Source organism: Chroicocephalus ridibundus, chromosome Z, assembly GCF_963924245.1.
Source record: "Chroicocephalus ridibundus chromosome Z, bChrRid1.1, whole genome shotgun sequence".
In the NCBI taxonomy this organism is placed as follows: domain Eukaryota; kingdom Metazoa; phylum Chordata; class Aves; order Charadriiformes; family Laridae; genus Chroicocephalus; species Chroicocephalus ridibundus.
In genome coordinates, this window is record NC_086316.1 from 72,149,003 (window position 1) to 72,165,808 (window position 16,806).

Below are 16,806 nucleotides of genomic sequence, written 5' to 3' on the forward strand. Positions count from 1 at the left end.
CACATGTGACAGAGCGGAGAAACCGTTTCCGGACCAGTGCTGTCCCTCGTCACTGGCAGCACCAGGTCCACAGGATTTGGGGTACAGCCTGATACATCTCACTACCCTGTGCCGGGTCAGGACAGGTTACCACCAGCTGGGAAACTCCTTGAGTTCATAAAACATGAGCCTTCCCTCTCCAGCAGCCAGTGTCCGAGTTGCAGGCCAAGCGCTGGCTGTGTCCGGCCACTGCCGCGGGGCCAGCAAGAACTTCAGCCTCCGGAGGTGTTAGTTTTACCCATTTTCAAACTCCGCACATTTCCCCTTTATATCCCACGGCATTGAATGCCACTTACTTTCATTTTAAAGCCCCACCTTAAGTAGTGTCCAGTTTTGCGCCTCTCACCACAAGAAAGACACTGAGGTGCTGGAGCGTGTCCAGAGAAGGGCAATGAAGCTGGTGAGGGGTCTGGAGCACAAACCTTATGAGGAGTGGCTGAGGGAGCTGGGGTTGTTCAGCCTGGAGAAAAGGGGGCTGAGGGGAGACCTTATCGCTCTCTGCGGCTACCTGAAAGGAGGGTGTGGTGAGGTGGGGTCGGTCTCTTCTCCCAAGTAACAGGCGATAGGACAGGAGGCAACTGCCTCAAGTTGCACAAGGGGAGGTTTAGACTGGATATTAGGAAAAATTTTTACACTGCAAGGGTTATTTAGCATTGGAACAGGCTGCCCAGGGAAGTGGTTGAGGCACCATCCCTGGAGGTATTTAAAAGATGGGTAGACACAGTGCTTAGACATATGGTTTAGTGACGGTTATGGTCAGTGTCAGGTTGATGGTTGGACTAGATGATCTGAAAGGTCCCTTCCAACCTAGGCAATTCCATGATTCTATAGGTACTTAACCCCGCTTTTTCCCAACCGTGCACAGGTTTCTCTCTCCCCGCGGGGCTTCTCAAGCCAAACACAACTTTGCTTCTTCTGGGAGGAGAGCCACGAGTGTCTCCAGCCCCTCCACAAGCTGCCCAAGATTTTCTGAAGTGTGATTTGAACACAGAGCCAGGGCACAGGCGCACGTTACACACTGGCACCACCATGCATTTTTCTTTTTTTTTTTTTTCCTCTTTCTAATGAGTGCCTGTATTTGTTGGCAACCAATGCTGCTGTATCTACAAGGAGCACAAGGTCTTTCGCCTAAGTGACCAGGGGGTGCCTTTCCACATGCAAGAGAGGAGCTGGGGTCTCCTTGGCGGTTATTTCAGGTGCCATTACCTGGTACCAGCCACTCTTATTTTCCACTCGAGCCTGCATCTGCTCACAGTCAGCTGTACATGGGACGAGTCCCAGCAACGTGTTTTAGCTCCCAGGGAGCGGGGAGCACCCTGGGCGCAGTAAAAACGCAGCGGAAACCGCCTTGATCTCCAGTGTTTTTGCCACACCGGGTCCTTTTAGCCCCCAGGCATTCAGAGGAGCCTGCGATGCTGCAGAGGTTTGTGCCTCTCCCACTGTGGGCACGTGTCGAGCTGTGGGGTGCCCCACTGCAGGCTGGGTCTCTCTTCTCCCCCACCCCCACCCCCCACCATGGCTCACTGATCCGCTTCGAACAAAGAGTTAAGGAAGAAAAATCTCCGAACTATGAAATTCTGGACCATTTCCTTAGTGTCTCGACAGCACTCTCTTCGCCTGCTTAAATTACAGTTTGGCAATCAAGGTTGCATAAGTGTTGGTCCAGTGCCTAGAAAACATTTTATTTTTAAGAGGACTGTGACCCACCAAGGTCTCTTGCACGTCTCTTTTCTCATTTTTCAGCAAAAAAAAAAAAAAAATAGTGATTTATAACACCACAGTAGCAAGCATTTGCTCTTTTTTTTTTCTAATCTTTTAATCTGTTTAAGCCAGGAAAGCTTCATAATGTACAATATTAAACTGTCAAAATTTACAAAACAAAAAGATTCAGATTTAAAACTGGTAATAACTCACAAATATCCCCATTAAGACTGTATAATACAGACATTAAGCCTCTTGTATAACAATTTTAAACCACAGGTCACTTTGCTATTTTTAGGAAAGTGTGCAAAGAGCTAATTGTATAGTATACCTAAATGTTAAAAGATACACCATGTAAGCAGGTCTGCTGCTGCTATAAAAAATATACAGGTATAAAATTACTTCTACAAAATTGGTTCATTGGTTTTGTTGCTTGTAATAAAAAAGTAGACTTTAAGAACTTTCCTCCTCAACAAACAACAATATTTTGAAACCAGTCACTGTAGCTGTTATTTACACAGGATGAAACATAATTTAGCTAAATCAGAGAGCGGTACGGAGAACCGCGTGTTCCGGGACATACATTTGAATGCATAGATACACTGCCTGATGGTGTATTTGTTGAACAGCACAGCCATTGCACCACTGCAAGGTGGGATGAACGCAGGTGTTTCAAGACTGCTTTCTCTGATACTACAAAAGACAACCTAAGGACCACAACACAGCCATTGAGCTACTCATAACATCACACATTTCTTTGCCGTTTGCAGCGACGCACAACCTTTAGCACTCACTAAACACTTAACGGGCAGAGGGGACAGGTCCTACACAAAATACGCGGTTTGGTTTCGTCAGGAAAGGAGAGGAAAGGAGAGGGAAAAACGTTTTGGGTTGGGTTTTTTTCCGGGTTTCCCTTCGGCTCTGCAGCCTTCCCGGATGGTGAAGGTGGGGGCCGGCCGCAGAGGGCTATGGCAGTCAGCTTGCCCTCAGCCACACACGCAAGCGCACGGCAGGTCCTCGGCCCCGGCATTCCTCTCTTGTCACTTGGTCCCACACGTGTTGATGTTCTTCCCGTCGGCGGCGTCCTCCACCAGCGAGATGTGGTAGTCGGTTGAGAGCGTGAGGTGGGAGATGCACCCCACCAGCCCCCGCAGGTACTGCCTGTTCGTCTGCAGGGCTATTTCCTTCATGCCACCTGGGGGAAAGGCAGCCGTGAAAAACTCTTCCCCCACACCGGTGTCTGCTCCTGCTCGGCAGACTGCACACCTAGCCATGCCATTAAGCCTTCCTAGAGCACCTCAGAAGGGAATTTTAATTTACAGGTTGCTCTGTGGTTTTTTTAAATACAGCTTCTAAGCACTCGAAAGTGCAGAGGGGATAAGCAGGTGATAATAAGCTAGGATGCTAAGTATTTCTTGCAGAAATTGTAGCATCAGTAAGAGCTGAATAAGCTCGTGCCCAGATTCCCACTAAGGAGCGGGGTTTGCAGCTGACGCTCGTTGTTTCACTATGTACCTCCTGGGGGTACCGCAGAGCACCCCACGGTGCTGGTCCCTTCTCATATCAGTGCCCGCATCCCACCCAGAGAGGCTTCCCCACAAAAAACAGGCTGTGGAGCACCAGCAGCTGCTGCATGAAGCCTTTGCCTTAAGCTGGACAGAGCTGTGATGCCCTGCCATGCAAACACAGAACCTCTGATGGGTCCTCACTGTGGCTGGTGAGCACTCACCTACATAGAGATCTCCATTGATGTTTAACTGCCTCATCTTCCCAGGGGATTTACCCGTCCTGGCACCGTAATCATCCACAGTGACTTTGCCAGACTGTCCATCCCTGAAATGAAAACCAAGCCGCTCTCATGCAGCCAGCCTACAACCAGGCGGCAGGAGGAGCAGCAGCATCTCCCCCTCACCAGGAGACCAGGGTGACTCAGTGCTCACAGGGGTTCACGCGAAGGCTTTGGACGGATGCTGGGGAGCCCCACAGTCAGCGGTGTGCTATGGCATTCCAGACCCTTCAGAGTGTTTTTTTTCCCCAGGGACTAAGATGTCAGAGACTTGCAAAGGGTGTGGGACGCATTTGTGGAGGAGAAAAAACTGGGAAAGAAGTAAATCCCACAGCTCAGGGAGAGCGGAGGATGATCAGGTTCTGACGTGTTGTTAAAAATCAGATGTAATTTAAAAAGTAAACAGCAGAAGCTTCAACGGAAGGGAAGAAATAGGCAAGCTAAGGTGAAGCATACTTATAAGCAGATTTGCTTCTTACTAGAGCTTTTAGGCCACTTCTGTTTTATATATGGTCAATAACCACATTGACAGAAGAGCCTTGATGGGCTTGAACATACTTGATGGGCTCCTCTTCTCACTGAATTTGGCAACAAGTTGTGCTGCCAGCCTGCGATTTCCAGGGAACCAACATCTCATGAAGTGAGGGACGTGTGCTTTCCCTGCTGGGCATGCTTGCCTCCCATGAGGTAACAAGTTATAAATATGAGTTATATATACACTGCAAGATGTCTGCACCTCCTCCAAATAGAAGAAGTAGGCATACACTGTCTGTGCTCCAGTGCTTGTGCCAGCCCGCAAAATGCCCACTAGGGAATTTCAAAATGCAGACATTAAAGAAAAATACTCTTAACCCAAATGGTATGGGTTTAATAGAATGTCTGTCACAGCCTCAGAATAGCCCTGCGTGACTTTGGCAGCCTGCCTTGAGCTGTACTGAGCTGGCACTGTCACCTCTAATACAATAATCTTTGTATACATCGTCCTGAAACAGCCAAGTTGCTAACAGTTCAACTCCTAAGCGATGTGAGACCGTGGAGCTGCAGTGATTCACACCCGACCAGCATCCAGACACGCCAGCCAGCACCTTTAATGGTAGGGCGGCTCCAAAACGCCTCCCAGATGAAGCGTGGCCACTTACCGAACAGCCTTGACTCTGTGCCACCTGCCGTCGCTGAAAGAGCCATTCACCATGATGGAAGCAATGCCACTGCCCAAATTGTAGCTACAATTAAAAAAAAATAAATTAAAATGTTACTGCCTCCCTCGCAAAGACCAGCTGCCTGCCAAATTGCTCAGATGTCCTTACTCTGTGCCCCACTTGCTGAGCTCCCCTTATGCCTTGGATTCTGGGGGGATTGTTGGCGTTCTTTGGAAGACCAGCAGTAATGCACTTATTTTGCAGAGTCAGGCTCATGGAGTGACAGGCAAAACTCTCTCCTGCCCAGGTCAGAGTGGGTACCATCACCACCATCCCATGGGAGCGAGAAGGGGGACTCTGCATGGCAGCTCCTCCACAAAACAGGAGGTTATGAAGGTGGGTGACCTACAGACCTTTGGCCTAATGGGAGAGAGCAGTGGGATGTTGCAAACACGGTTAATAAATAAATTATTACAAGAGCAAGTAAGCACGCGACAGATCTACAAATCATCTGAATTATAGGGAAGGTTCAGACCTGTGAAAATTAGAAAGAATGAAGCCTAATAAATAAATACGGAGATAATAATGGATTTCCCTGCTTTAGTCACAGCTCTGATTGATTGTTTCTTTGTGTTTGCTGCTACTAAAATTACTCAGCAGACATAACGTCCCCATCATGTTTACACTTCAGGCATTCTTAATTTCTGGGTCCCAGAGATTTGTGCCAACCTTCAGGAAGGGGAAGTAGACTCTACAACACAGTGAGCTATTGGGTGCACAGCTGCCCAAATAAGCAGGATGAATTATCCTGAGCCAGCCGCTGCTGGCCTTCAGCCTGTACCAAGATAGAGAGATTAAAGCCAACATCATCGTCTCTTCAAAAAAGGCTGAACCTGGCATTAAGTTCATGGCCCAGGTTAGGTACTTGAGAAAAGCATGTTAAGTCATGAGCTGCCCCAAGCAAAACAGTTGTCCTAAATTTGACTCCTCCTCGGAGGTCTAAGTGAGTCTCAAACAAGCATCTCCTTTCACCCAGGATGCAGGTACCAGTCTAGGCTGAGAACTACAGAAGGATTTGGGCGTTCAGGATTGTATGTAAGAGTTAGACCTTTGGTTACAAAAATGAGATTCATAGCCCTAGTGAATGGGGATCCTTTACAATAGTGATATAACCTTCTACAGAAGCAGGGAGCAACAGAAGGGATTTACAGCAGCAGTTACACTGTATAGGGAACCTACAGGCCACAGAAAAAAGGAAAGAAACTGGACCAGAAAAATACTGCAGAAAAATACTTCTGATCATTCACAGCCCTGATGATATTCTCCTGATCTCACCTCTCAATGGGTGGAAAAGTAGCATGAGGAACGCTCTTTCTGAAAGAAGATGATACCTCTTTTTTCTGCATTTGTCCTTTCACCATCTTCTCCGGTGCTCCCTTTCAGTATGCAGTGATTGTTTATGAGAGTTTTAATTTGGGATCTTAATTTTTCACCTTCCTAAATGCATGTGGAAGGTATAGCCATTTCAATAAAATTGAGCCGTTTCAGTCTAAAACCTTTGTGTATCTTCACTTCTGGGGGATAGCAACAACCCTAATTAAAATGCACTGTGCTGGAAAACAGACAGAATAGACTGGCCGCTTACTACCATGCATCTTGGAAGGAACAGCTCTCCCAAAGGCATTTAAATAATGCACTGTTTCTGCAGAGTCAGTTCCTTGCTTATAAAACAAGGAGAAAACTAAGAGTTTTTGCAAAGTTAGCCACAGAAAAAATCACGTGAAAAAAAGCTTGAAAGAAATTAATTTAAATAGAAATGAGCAACTTGTCTGTGTCCATGACAGCAAACAACAACCAGGTAAGACAAGTAAAAGATAGCTTCAAATTAGCTTAAGTGATTAACAAAATCTTTGTCATTTAACAACAATCCATAATAATGACGCCATTTGTAGTTTGCTGTTTCAATATTCGTCTTACACAACCTAACAGGGGATCATGAGGAAAGACAGGGCTTTCAAAAGGCAGGAGTCCCAAAAAAGCACCATGCAAAAAGTTGCACTGAGTCTGCCCAAGCATCTGCAAGGGAAAAAGCAATTCTGGAGAGAGAACACGAGTTCAGCCCAACATTTCCCAACACTCCCCAGTTTCAGCTTTTTGGCAGTAACAAAGCCTGGTGCCAGCTGGGTTTGTGTCACAGGGTTGGATATTTGGGGGTTTGAGAAGGTGGGAGCCCGGCTCCCACGTGCAGTCTCTGGTGAAGAGCCAGCCTGCAGTGAGCACCGGTGTCAGCAGTTGTGCTTTGACCCCTAGTCTCCCTGCAACCCTACGGCTGCCCTGCCTAGCTGAGATGGCAACCGCTTCACGAGGCATGGGGGCAGCTACTGACGCGACCCATACCCCCGCATAAGGTGATGTTTAGAAAACCACACTAAAAAACAGATGTTTTAAAAACTGGGAGGGAAGGAGGGAGCGGGAGTGATGCAAAGCTTGCAGCACATTACCTCTTCAACTCGCAACCTTTCCCAGACAACAACAGGACCCATCACTGAACAAAACCTTGAGGATGTAACTGTCTCACACTATACCAAAGGACAAGTGCACCAGACGCATTGTGGCAATTCCTTCAAGCCCTGAGTGTACAGTGTGCAACACAAATCAGAGAGAGAAAGTTTACCTGAATATTAATGCTCCTTCTTGAAGGCCGAGAGAAATGTAATCACTGTTAGGTCGCATGGGACTGTCTCCCCTCCACATCAAAAGACCTTCCTTCATTGTGGTTTTAAACCTCATGAACACGTTCGTTCTTGATCCTGATACCCTGTTTAATGTAGAAGAAGGAAATATTGAACTGGGACAGTCTTCTTTCAAAAAAAACATAAAAGATGATGCAGTATTTCTTCTCCGCTGGTCTTGCGCATTACTGTCTTGTAACTCACCTACACGCTGAGTGTGTGGGACTCTGGTTCACATCCCCACCATTTCGGAGTGGGGGAATTGAACTCGTCCCACCAGAATCGCAAACACGATAGTTACTCTGTTACTCCCCACAAATAAAAGAAAATCCCTTCTCCCCGAGCTTAGTGTGAAAACCAGTCCAAAAAGCAAATTTTGAGAACATCCAGTAGATTTGGTGCCCTCAGAAGCCAGTGGAAGAAGCGTACGAAGGGCTAATTAGAAAGTCCTGGTAGGAGAGAGGTACCAAGCTGCAGGTGAGGACATTTGCGAACCCTCCTGTAGTCAGTGGCTGAAACACAGGCAGATGGAGCAATTTGTTGAAACAACCCACAATTTGCTGGAATCTGGGCATCTTCTAGGGTACAGAGCAGCCAAAAAGAAGTCTGAGGACTTAAATTTTAGGCTAAAGCAGGAGTTAAAATCCTTAGTCTCTTTACAGATACAGGCTCTGTATATCTGTTCTTTGCTCCCTGAAAGCACATACCAGTCCTTCTCCATGCCAGACATACAGTGTGCATGTCATTTCTCTACAGGTTGCAGGATGCTCAGACATTATAACAAACTGAGCCATAAGCACTCGCATAGAAAATGTATTTTTTTCCTGAAATTTAGAAATACTGCAATTTAGAAATACTGCAAATACAGCTCAAAAAACTCAAATATACAACATCCTTCCACATGAGGCTCCTATCATTATCGTGGTTAACAAACAGAATATTTATGTTCATAGGAGATACATTACCTTTTCAGGATATCAGGATTATCATATGTGAGGTAACTGCGACCAATAAACTGTGGGATTTCAATTGCTTCTGTAATGGCTGAAAAGTAAATAAAAATCCGAAGATGAGTGTCAGTTAGCTGACATGGAAGTGGCAGGAAATAAAAAAAGACAAGACTGTTGTATCGATCTACTCCTGCACTGGCAGTTACCTGCCGTTGGCACAGAACCGAGCTGAACTCGCCCTGGTTTGCAAAAAGGCACAGCAAGTTCGTACCTAAATGTAGGGGCAGTAGTTGAGGTAGTTCAAACCGCTGACGGTCCTGAAGTCTACTCACAGCCTTCATATCTTGGGCCTAATGTATTGTTCCATCATAAACGTTAGCGCAGGAAAATATGAAGTATTGGGATAACATTGCAAATTTTACTTTTATCCCTGTTTCCACACTCCTTGATCCTCCATGTGGTTCAAGCCACGCTCCTGCCAAAGCTCGTGCATTAACCACCCTTGTTCTGAGAACCTCCTCCCCAGCTCCTAATGGAGCACCATGTGCGGAGCATGCGCTGGGACCTCGGACCCCTGCAAAGCGAGGCCGAGGGGCAGCACAGGCAACCTGTGAGCTCCCCATTCTCTCCTTTTGTGTCTGTGGCTTTGCACAGAGCAGCTGCTGCCTGCTCCGTGGTCACCTCTGGGGTGCAGCATCGGTCGAGGCTGTCTCTGGGGAGGACATACAGGGTGTCCCTCACCACTTTAGGTCTACTGAAAGCAGCTGAGACTATGCTAACGGCTGTATGACGGAGGCTGCAGAGGCTCTTGGCCCATGCAATCGATGTGCTGCAGCGCTCCTTGGGGGGTGTTTTGCTCAGACCTCCCCAGTGTCCCAGACGGAGCATCTCCCATTTCCCTAGGGACAGCCCCTGTGGTGCACAGCTGCTGGGGCAGCAGCACGCACCACAACCAGACCCGGAGCTGCTGTACTGCTGCCCGTGGAGTAGACTTTGGCAAAGTAACTCAGATGTGTGGTATAAATCACTGAATATCCCTGATGCATAGCCTTCAGCAGGCTGTGAGTACTGGCCTGAACAGGTTTTCTTTTGAGTGAACATCCTACGGCTTGCTGCTGATCTCTCATAACTGACTGCTGCATTAATATAAGCCAGTTTTATAAACTCCTTAAAATAGCTGCCTTCATCCTATTTTCTTGCTGAGAACTATTCCCTTCAACCCACAGCTAATCCCATCTATATAAATTTCAAGCTTTTCAGGGATGGGACGCTTGTTTTCTTTATGCAATGTGGAGGCTGGCCTGGGCCTTAAGAGCTCACTGTAACACAGATAATGCAACAATTGGTGTAGTCTGGCAGCCAACAACAGCAATATGAAATTTAGCTTTAAGTGCCAAGACTGTGAATTTTAGGTAGTGACAAACGCCTGTTTTCACCCGTAGTGAAATCAGGAAAGCTGCCTAATGTGTCTAATGAAACCACCACAGGCAGTCCACAGCCTGCAGCCTGCCAGTTTCACTGGGAGATTGCAAAAGATGTGTTACGCTCAGACAGACATTCCTCTCCAGGTTTCACGCCTTCTGCACTGGCCAGCCTCTGACCATGCTGGATGGCAGCAGAGCGTGAAAGGAACCCTTTTTCCTCCATCACATCCTGCATCCGACCCTTGATGCATGCAGGATCTTTTCAACTGGAAGGGAATGTGGCCACTAAGGAGACCTAGGACTAAACACCTTCACTCTCTGCTCACCATGATTTGGCAGAGAGGCACCAAAGCTCTCATGAGAGGCGGGAGCAAGCTGTGAACAGCAGGGCAGCCGGGAGTAGCACCTGCCCCTGCAAAGCACTCAGCCTGGCCCGACTGCTTAGGGAATGCAGGGACCAGCTCCAGGTGCTCGGGATGCAGTTTAAAATACCAACAGGACGAGGTTTAAGGAAGTACTATATAACCCCAGAAAATATTTTGGCTTATTGACAGAAGCTTGCCAGGTCTAATGGAAATCCAGCTTGCTGGAGCAGATACAGACGCACAATGACAGAGCAGGTTTCACATCATTTGCGGTACTTACTGTTTAGGCAGTAACTTCCACACTCTGCAGTGGGTCAGCACAAAACAAAACAAGAACATTCTCAGTTTATTTTTCTATAGCATAAAAATCTCCTTTTGTCCACCTTTCTGTGATCCCTCCTCCTCATTTGCATAAGCAGCTACAACCACCTATGAAGGTAGCACTCTTTCATTATTGTTTTACCCCAAGTATTTACATTTGCCTGCTCAAAACACACACAGGTGCAGACAGGTAGGATTAGCACCAGATCCCTCTGCTACCCTAGTTTTCAAATCCCAGTGACTCACTGTGGTTTACCCGGGTATCAGCTCTAATCAGGGGAAAGCAACAGTTTGCTGTTCTACTTCATCTTAAAATCAAGTATAAAAATACCTTTAATACTCCCCACATCATGGACAAAAGATATAAAACCCAGGATTGCCAACAGAAACTCTACTGAATCCTCAGCCAACAATCCATTACGATATCAATCAATATCTCATATACCTCATACCAGCATCATTTGAGTTCTATAAGTGGTATGTATAATTTTGGAGAATGAGGCATAATCCCTCACAAGCACTTTGTTTTTTTTCAGGGCGTGGGGTTACAGCAGCCCACCAGCAAGCAGGATGGAGACTGCCCCTGCAGCTTGTCACAGACCAGCTGTGTGCACTAACCAAAACCCCGCTCTGAAATAGAAGCGGACACGTACATGCATCCTGCCTTCGCCCAGTCTACACCCTACCAAAGAGACTCAAGTAAGGATTATTTTGAGAAATCTGCTCCAGGTTCATCAAGGCTGCCATGGACTGAGGGTCCTCGGGAGGGACCTCCATGCTGTCTGCACTTCCATCCACAAAAATGTGCATTTTCAGTGGCAGCTGAGGCTGCATGAGTGCCATGCGTTGAGAGGCACCTGAACAGCAGCCCCAGGCAGCAGGAACAGAAGGCAGGTGACTCGTGCTTTTGGACACTCTTAAAAATTAATTAAGGCTGGTCTTCTGGTTTCAGCTGAGAGAGAGTCAATTTTCTTTCTAGTGGCTTCTGTGCTTTCAGATTTGGTATGAAAGGCATGTCAATAATGCATATTGTTTTAGCTGTTGCTAAATTATGTTTATTCCAGTCAAGGACTTTTTACAGCTTCCCATAGAAGCTGAGAAGGAGCATAGACAGAATGATGGAATGCCCAATGGAATACTCCGTACCACAGACATCACGCTCAGGGGTTGGCCAGAGGGGAGGAGTCCGCAATCTCTGCTCGAGTCGGGCTGGTTGAACAGTGAGAGTGACTTGTGTCATATATTTTACCATTCTTATTCTTATTGTTATTTTCCTTTTGCATTATTGTTCCATTAAACTGTCTTTATCCCAACCCAAGAGGTTTTGTTTTTTTCCTTTCCCCTCCTTTTATCCCTCTTCTCCCTGCCCTTCTTGGGGGGAAGGGGGTATGAGCCAGCAGCTGCGTGGTCCCAGTTGCAGTGGCTGGGGTTAAACCACAACAGTCGGATTGACAGCCAGGATACAGCCTAAGCCAAAGGCGCAAGGTCCTTCGGACTGTTTCTGGAAGGCTGGATGCCTATTCAGATCACGACAGGGAGGAGAGCAGAGCAACATGCCAGCTGAGCGGCAGCACTGCTTGGTGCCATGAGGAGGATGCAGCAATGGGCAGCTCTTGGGGCTTCAGTCAGGAGTAGACAAGTGAGGAGCTGTGTCCCAACCATCCACAGGAGCAGGCAGTCACACACATTCACTTGCCTTGACTCCCCCTGGAGATCCCTGTACCGCTGCAGATACCATCGTGAAGTCAGGAGCTTAGCACCCTGCACATACCTAGAAAGCCAAAATCGCAATCCTCCCTCCTCCCCACAGAGAAGCCGGGATAAATGACGTTGCTCCAGCTATTAGTTAGACCACAACAACGTAAGCAAAGGGGTTTCTTGCATTGTATTAAAAAAAAATATGGTTTTGTTCTAAGATATTGTTTTTTTGGAAGAAAAGTACAGTCTATTCATCATGATTTAAACAAAACCACTCCTTTTAACTTTGAAGTTTGTGCCTGTGAGAAATGAAGGAGTGGGTGAAGACAATAATGTCAGTCAGCTCTTCTGAACTGAGCTCACTGTTACATTGCAAAACCTTCCCTTAGGAATTTTTCAAGACCGAGCCTGACCGAGGGGAAACATCGCCATCTAGTGGAATAACCCAAAACACATGGGTTTTTTAACAGTTTTCATGCAATCTGAACACTTTCCTGAATCTAAGCTTTGAACTATTACAGTGGTTCTGAGGAAAGAAGAATAACATGTATCTGGGCAGGTTTTCCTCCTAGGTGGTCTCCATTGCCGTACCAAGGTAGGGTTTGTGCAGATGGTGAAATAACCATCAGAGTAGTCAGTGTCTAAAAAAGGACTAGACCTTTCTGTATAAGAGAACAGCATTTGCTGTGAGGCCCAGGAAGGATAAAATTACAAGGGTTATCCATGCTTATGCTTCAGGACGTAACATAATCACTGGCTGGAGGACATTGGCAGGAATTCCCCCTTTGTATAGCACTGCGTGATTAGGGAGGTGTATGAAGTGTTCAGTGTTGGACACCACAGTCAACCAGATACCAGGCTGCTATCTACGGAACGCAGTTCTGTGCTGGGATAACAGTTACCGTGTTCCTAAATAATAAAATGAGTTGTTCCCTGGGTACATGGAATGTGCGCGGATGCAAAGGGAGCTCTGGCCTCCAGGGTTTCTATTTTGAGGCATGTGTACAACAGCAGTTGTAGGTGCTAAATCGCCCTTATTTTTGTGATCAACTCCGGATTTCTGGATTGAAATGCAGCCATCGCTACCTTTTTGGCAATGTTGCCCATCGAAGCCCAGGGGACAATCGCATTCATAGCTGTCCTTCTTGGGAACGCAGGTGCCTCCGTTTGCACATGGTGTGCTCACACAGGGGTGGGCAGCATTCGCCAGGTTGACTCCAAAAGTGAAATCCCGCTTCACATCAATTGTCCGGTCATTCAAGATAATCTATGTGTTGATAAAAAAAAAAAAAAAGAAAAGAAAAAAAAAAAAGGAGGAAAACACATGCTAAAAACTTCCAAATTCCCAGTATTGTACTGCTAGTCAGAAGACTTCTCTAAAGACTTCTGATAAATGCGACCCTCAAAACTTGTCCAAAACACTGGTAATGAGTGTTTTCCACTCGCAGAGGTCCAACTCATTTTGTTGCTCACCCTGACCCACTGGAGATGAATTTATTTTGTGTTTTGCGACACAGCCTTAGGTGATGCCCATATGGGGTGAAGCTGTGTGGGATTTACCAGCCTTGTGTCTGAACGCCCATGCAATGCTTTGTAGCTGAGAGTGAGCTCGGACGGCAAAATTAGATAAGCACAGCTGAGGAAAAGCATTTCTGAGATCAGGAAAGCCCCCAGGAGACGAGTGTTGACAACAGACATACAAAGCAGAACAGGTTGTTTTTCACATTTTCTATTGCTGTCTAGTGTCTCATCTTGCCTGAAAGAAGGTAGAGTTAAGATGGACGAAAAACATAACTGATGACTTCACAAAACTGTTTGTATATAAACTGAAGAGAATTGTTAAATGTTGGGATTTTTCCAATGTGTCAGCAACATGTTCTCCAATATAAACTGACATTTGTATAATCTCAGCTGATATCTTGGCAAAGAGATTACATGTGGGTACGGCTTCTGTTCTCAGCTACATCAAAACAAGAAGTCGATTTTCACAAACAAATAGATTTTAAGGCCAAAGTGAGAATGGTAATAGTTACTCTGCCTCCTCATAACTCAGACGATGCACCTTAGGGGGACCTACTGGGAGAAGGGGCTGCATCAAGCACATGTACTCTGAAGCAGCACTAAACAACTCCAGCAGCACAAAAACATCCAGTCCTCCAGTAAAGACGCACCAGTGAAGACTCCACTACCTTTTCATCTTATTTCTAACTTCTGGCTACATTGTTCCAGAGGTTAGCAAGCATCCACTCTTCAAAATTTCTGGGCTTAAACATATCTTCAGCTTCCAGCCATTGTTTCTTATCATGCCTTTTTCTGCATCATTTCAAAACCAGGTACTCAAAGAAATCTCACCCTCATGTAGGAACTAGCAGACCACAATGAAGTCTATTCTTAACTTTATCTGAGTAAACTAAATAGATTGAGATCTTAGGTCTTTCTATACACGGCATGTTTTCCAGTACTTGGTGATGTTTGTTGCTTTATTTCTGTACAATTCTCCAAAATCCTCCTATGTGTAAACATAGCAGTCAACAAATAGTCTCCCAGTGCCCCAAAGGCAACCAATGCTCTTCTGTGACATCCCAGTCAGGCCTCTGAGAAGGCAAATCCACCTTCTTAACTACATCACAGAAGTAAGGGCTCACCCTCCGCGTTTCCCAATCCTTATCAGCACCTCTGTACTCTAGGGTACAATCACTCATCTTCTAAGTGTGACATACGTTAATTGCTTGTAGGCTTCCTATCCTGCACTCCAAAATGCACTGTATTTAGCCAAGCCTACCTTTCCAATGATGTTTATGTGACTGATCTGTTCCTATCATTATTACACAATCCCCCAGTTTTCCCAAACTTCATGTTTTCTGCTAGACAGCTGACAAAGATAGTGAAAAATGTTGGACCAAGTGATGAACCTGTTTACACTGAATTGCAATTACCTTTCTGCCCTTGATCAGTTGTAATGAGATGCACTATTAGAGCTTTTTATTTGTTAAGTAAATGTGATGCAATAATTTACTCATTTAAATCTCTGAGGATTCAGGGCTAGTCTTTCAGCTTTACCCAAATTATTTTAAGTATGCCTAGGGACAGCAAATGTTAATTTAGTTTGAACTTTCTTTGGATTACTTATTAGGACTTATTACGAATTTACAGATTTATTCTCCAGAAAAGAACCGCACTATGCACATCTGACCCCACTGGAACATCACCCCTAATGTCTGCCAACAGTGAAAAAGATCTCCTCCACCCGTGTGCCCCATATAAATTCGTAAGAGGGGAAGGCAGTGAGGCGCGCAACTGCTGTGTGGTAAAAGAATAGTCTGGCTGGACTGGGACACACTTTAATTTGCACCTTCTTTTTTGCTTATTACTGTATTTGTTACATCAGACATTTAGCTGCCTCAGTGTGCATATATGCCCACTTGGCTTCTGCTCGCTTATGAGTACAGTACGGAAACTAACAGGGTGACTGGCAGTGATAATACTTACTGGCTATTAAAGTTAGAATGACTTTTTGCTATGAAATATGTGTTTAAGTATTTTGTGGTGGGCTCCTGAGGTGAAATTTTGGGTTATTTTGAATAATGCCAGTGGTATAAGGGCAGGTTTCCACCTAAAGTGTGCACTGGATGAGGCAGAAATAAAAGCCTCCAGTGTGTTTCTCTGGGCACGTACCTTCTGGATGCTCCCACTGAAGGGTCTCAGGATCCCAGAGTTCTTCTTCACAGTATCATAACTAGGGACTCCACCAATAAATATTTCAGAGTTGCACTTAATCTGAGTGAAAGCACCCTGCAAGAAACAAGAACAACATTTTAGCTGGAACCGTGCTTGTATCTTCAGATTAGCCGACATTAGATGTTATGGCTTACTTTAATGCCTCTTTACTTTTGTTAACTGCATTTTTTTGTACAATTCTCTCAAGAAAACCACTGAAGGACACTCTCTACTGACTGTGCTCTATCCTAATCAGAACTAGCTGGAAAATCCCAAGCATTTCAAAATGGGAATACTGAAGGAAGAAAGAAAGGAGACTGTCTCGTGATTTCTGCCTGCACCTCTAGATCTGATTGCAATGACCTGAGGTACATTGATGTAAATCTAAAACCAGAATGAGGCCCATAAACTTAAAATCAGAGTAAAGTCCATGCAACAGAGACTCATTTAATGTTTCTAACATCTAAAAAGAAAACCCATAGCAAGTTACAAGGGCTAAATGAAAAAAAACCCAAACCACTGACATCGCATTAATTACCAGAAGCAGTTGCTCAGGATACTTGATGGGACTAGTCAGGGTCCTGGAGCGAACTGAAAGTTGTTTAACAGCTAAGGACAGGATAACTGCGTAATTCCAGTCCTGCAGAAGCTCCTGTGATGTCTTTGTTGGCAGCTCCCTGCCAACCTCCTTCTGCAGCTGTGCTGCAGCACTTAAAGAAAAAATGTGAGTCTTCACCCTGACCCGTCTATCTAAAGAAGTCTCAACTGCTCCATTTGAATGCTTCCCGCTCAATCTGTTTCTTGACAGGCAACTGGAATTTCAATTTATTTACATTTTTCATGAAAAGTCTAAGCTTTAAATAGTTTCCCAGTTTGCAGAAAAAAATGCAGATTCTTCTGCTAACAGGATCGGGAGTCTGGTTTTTCTGGCCAC

The 16,806-nt window shown here is 45.7% G+C and overlaps 1 protein-coding gene across 3 annotated transcripts in view; it reads right to left on the reverse strand.

The window, feature by feature from the left end:
- Positions 1-1,845: 1,845 nt before the first annotated feature.
- The window catches only part of EGFLAM (EGF like, fibronectin type III and laminin G domains), a 74,023-nt gene continuing 59,062 nt past the window's right edge, over positions 1,846-16,806 (reverse strand). For all 3 annotated transcript variants that reach the window (XM_063320846.1, XM_063320844.1, XM_063320847.1), the window contains exons 17-23: positions 15,831-15,947; positions 13,242-13,422; positions 8,363-8,441; positions 7,340-7,483; positions 4,666-4,749; positions 3,470-3,573; positions 1,846-2,935 (exon numbers count right to left, since the gene is read on the reverse strand). In XM_063320846.1, coding sequence (XP_063176916.1) covers positions 2,781-2,935; positions 3,470-3,573; positions 4,666-4,749; positions 7,340-7,483; positions 8,363-8,441; positions 13,242-13,422; positions 15,831-15,947 — 864 coding nt within the window. In that variant the 3' untranslated portion in view covers positions 1,846-2,780. The remainder of the gene's footprint in view (positions 2,936-3,469; positions 3,574-4,665; positions 4,750-7,339; positions 7,484-8,362; positions 8,442-13,241; positions 13,423-15,830; positions 15,948-16,806) is intronic.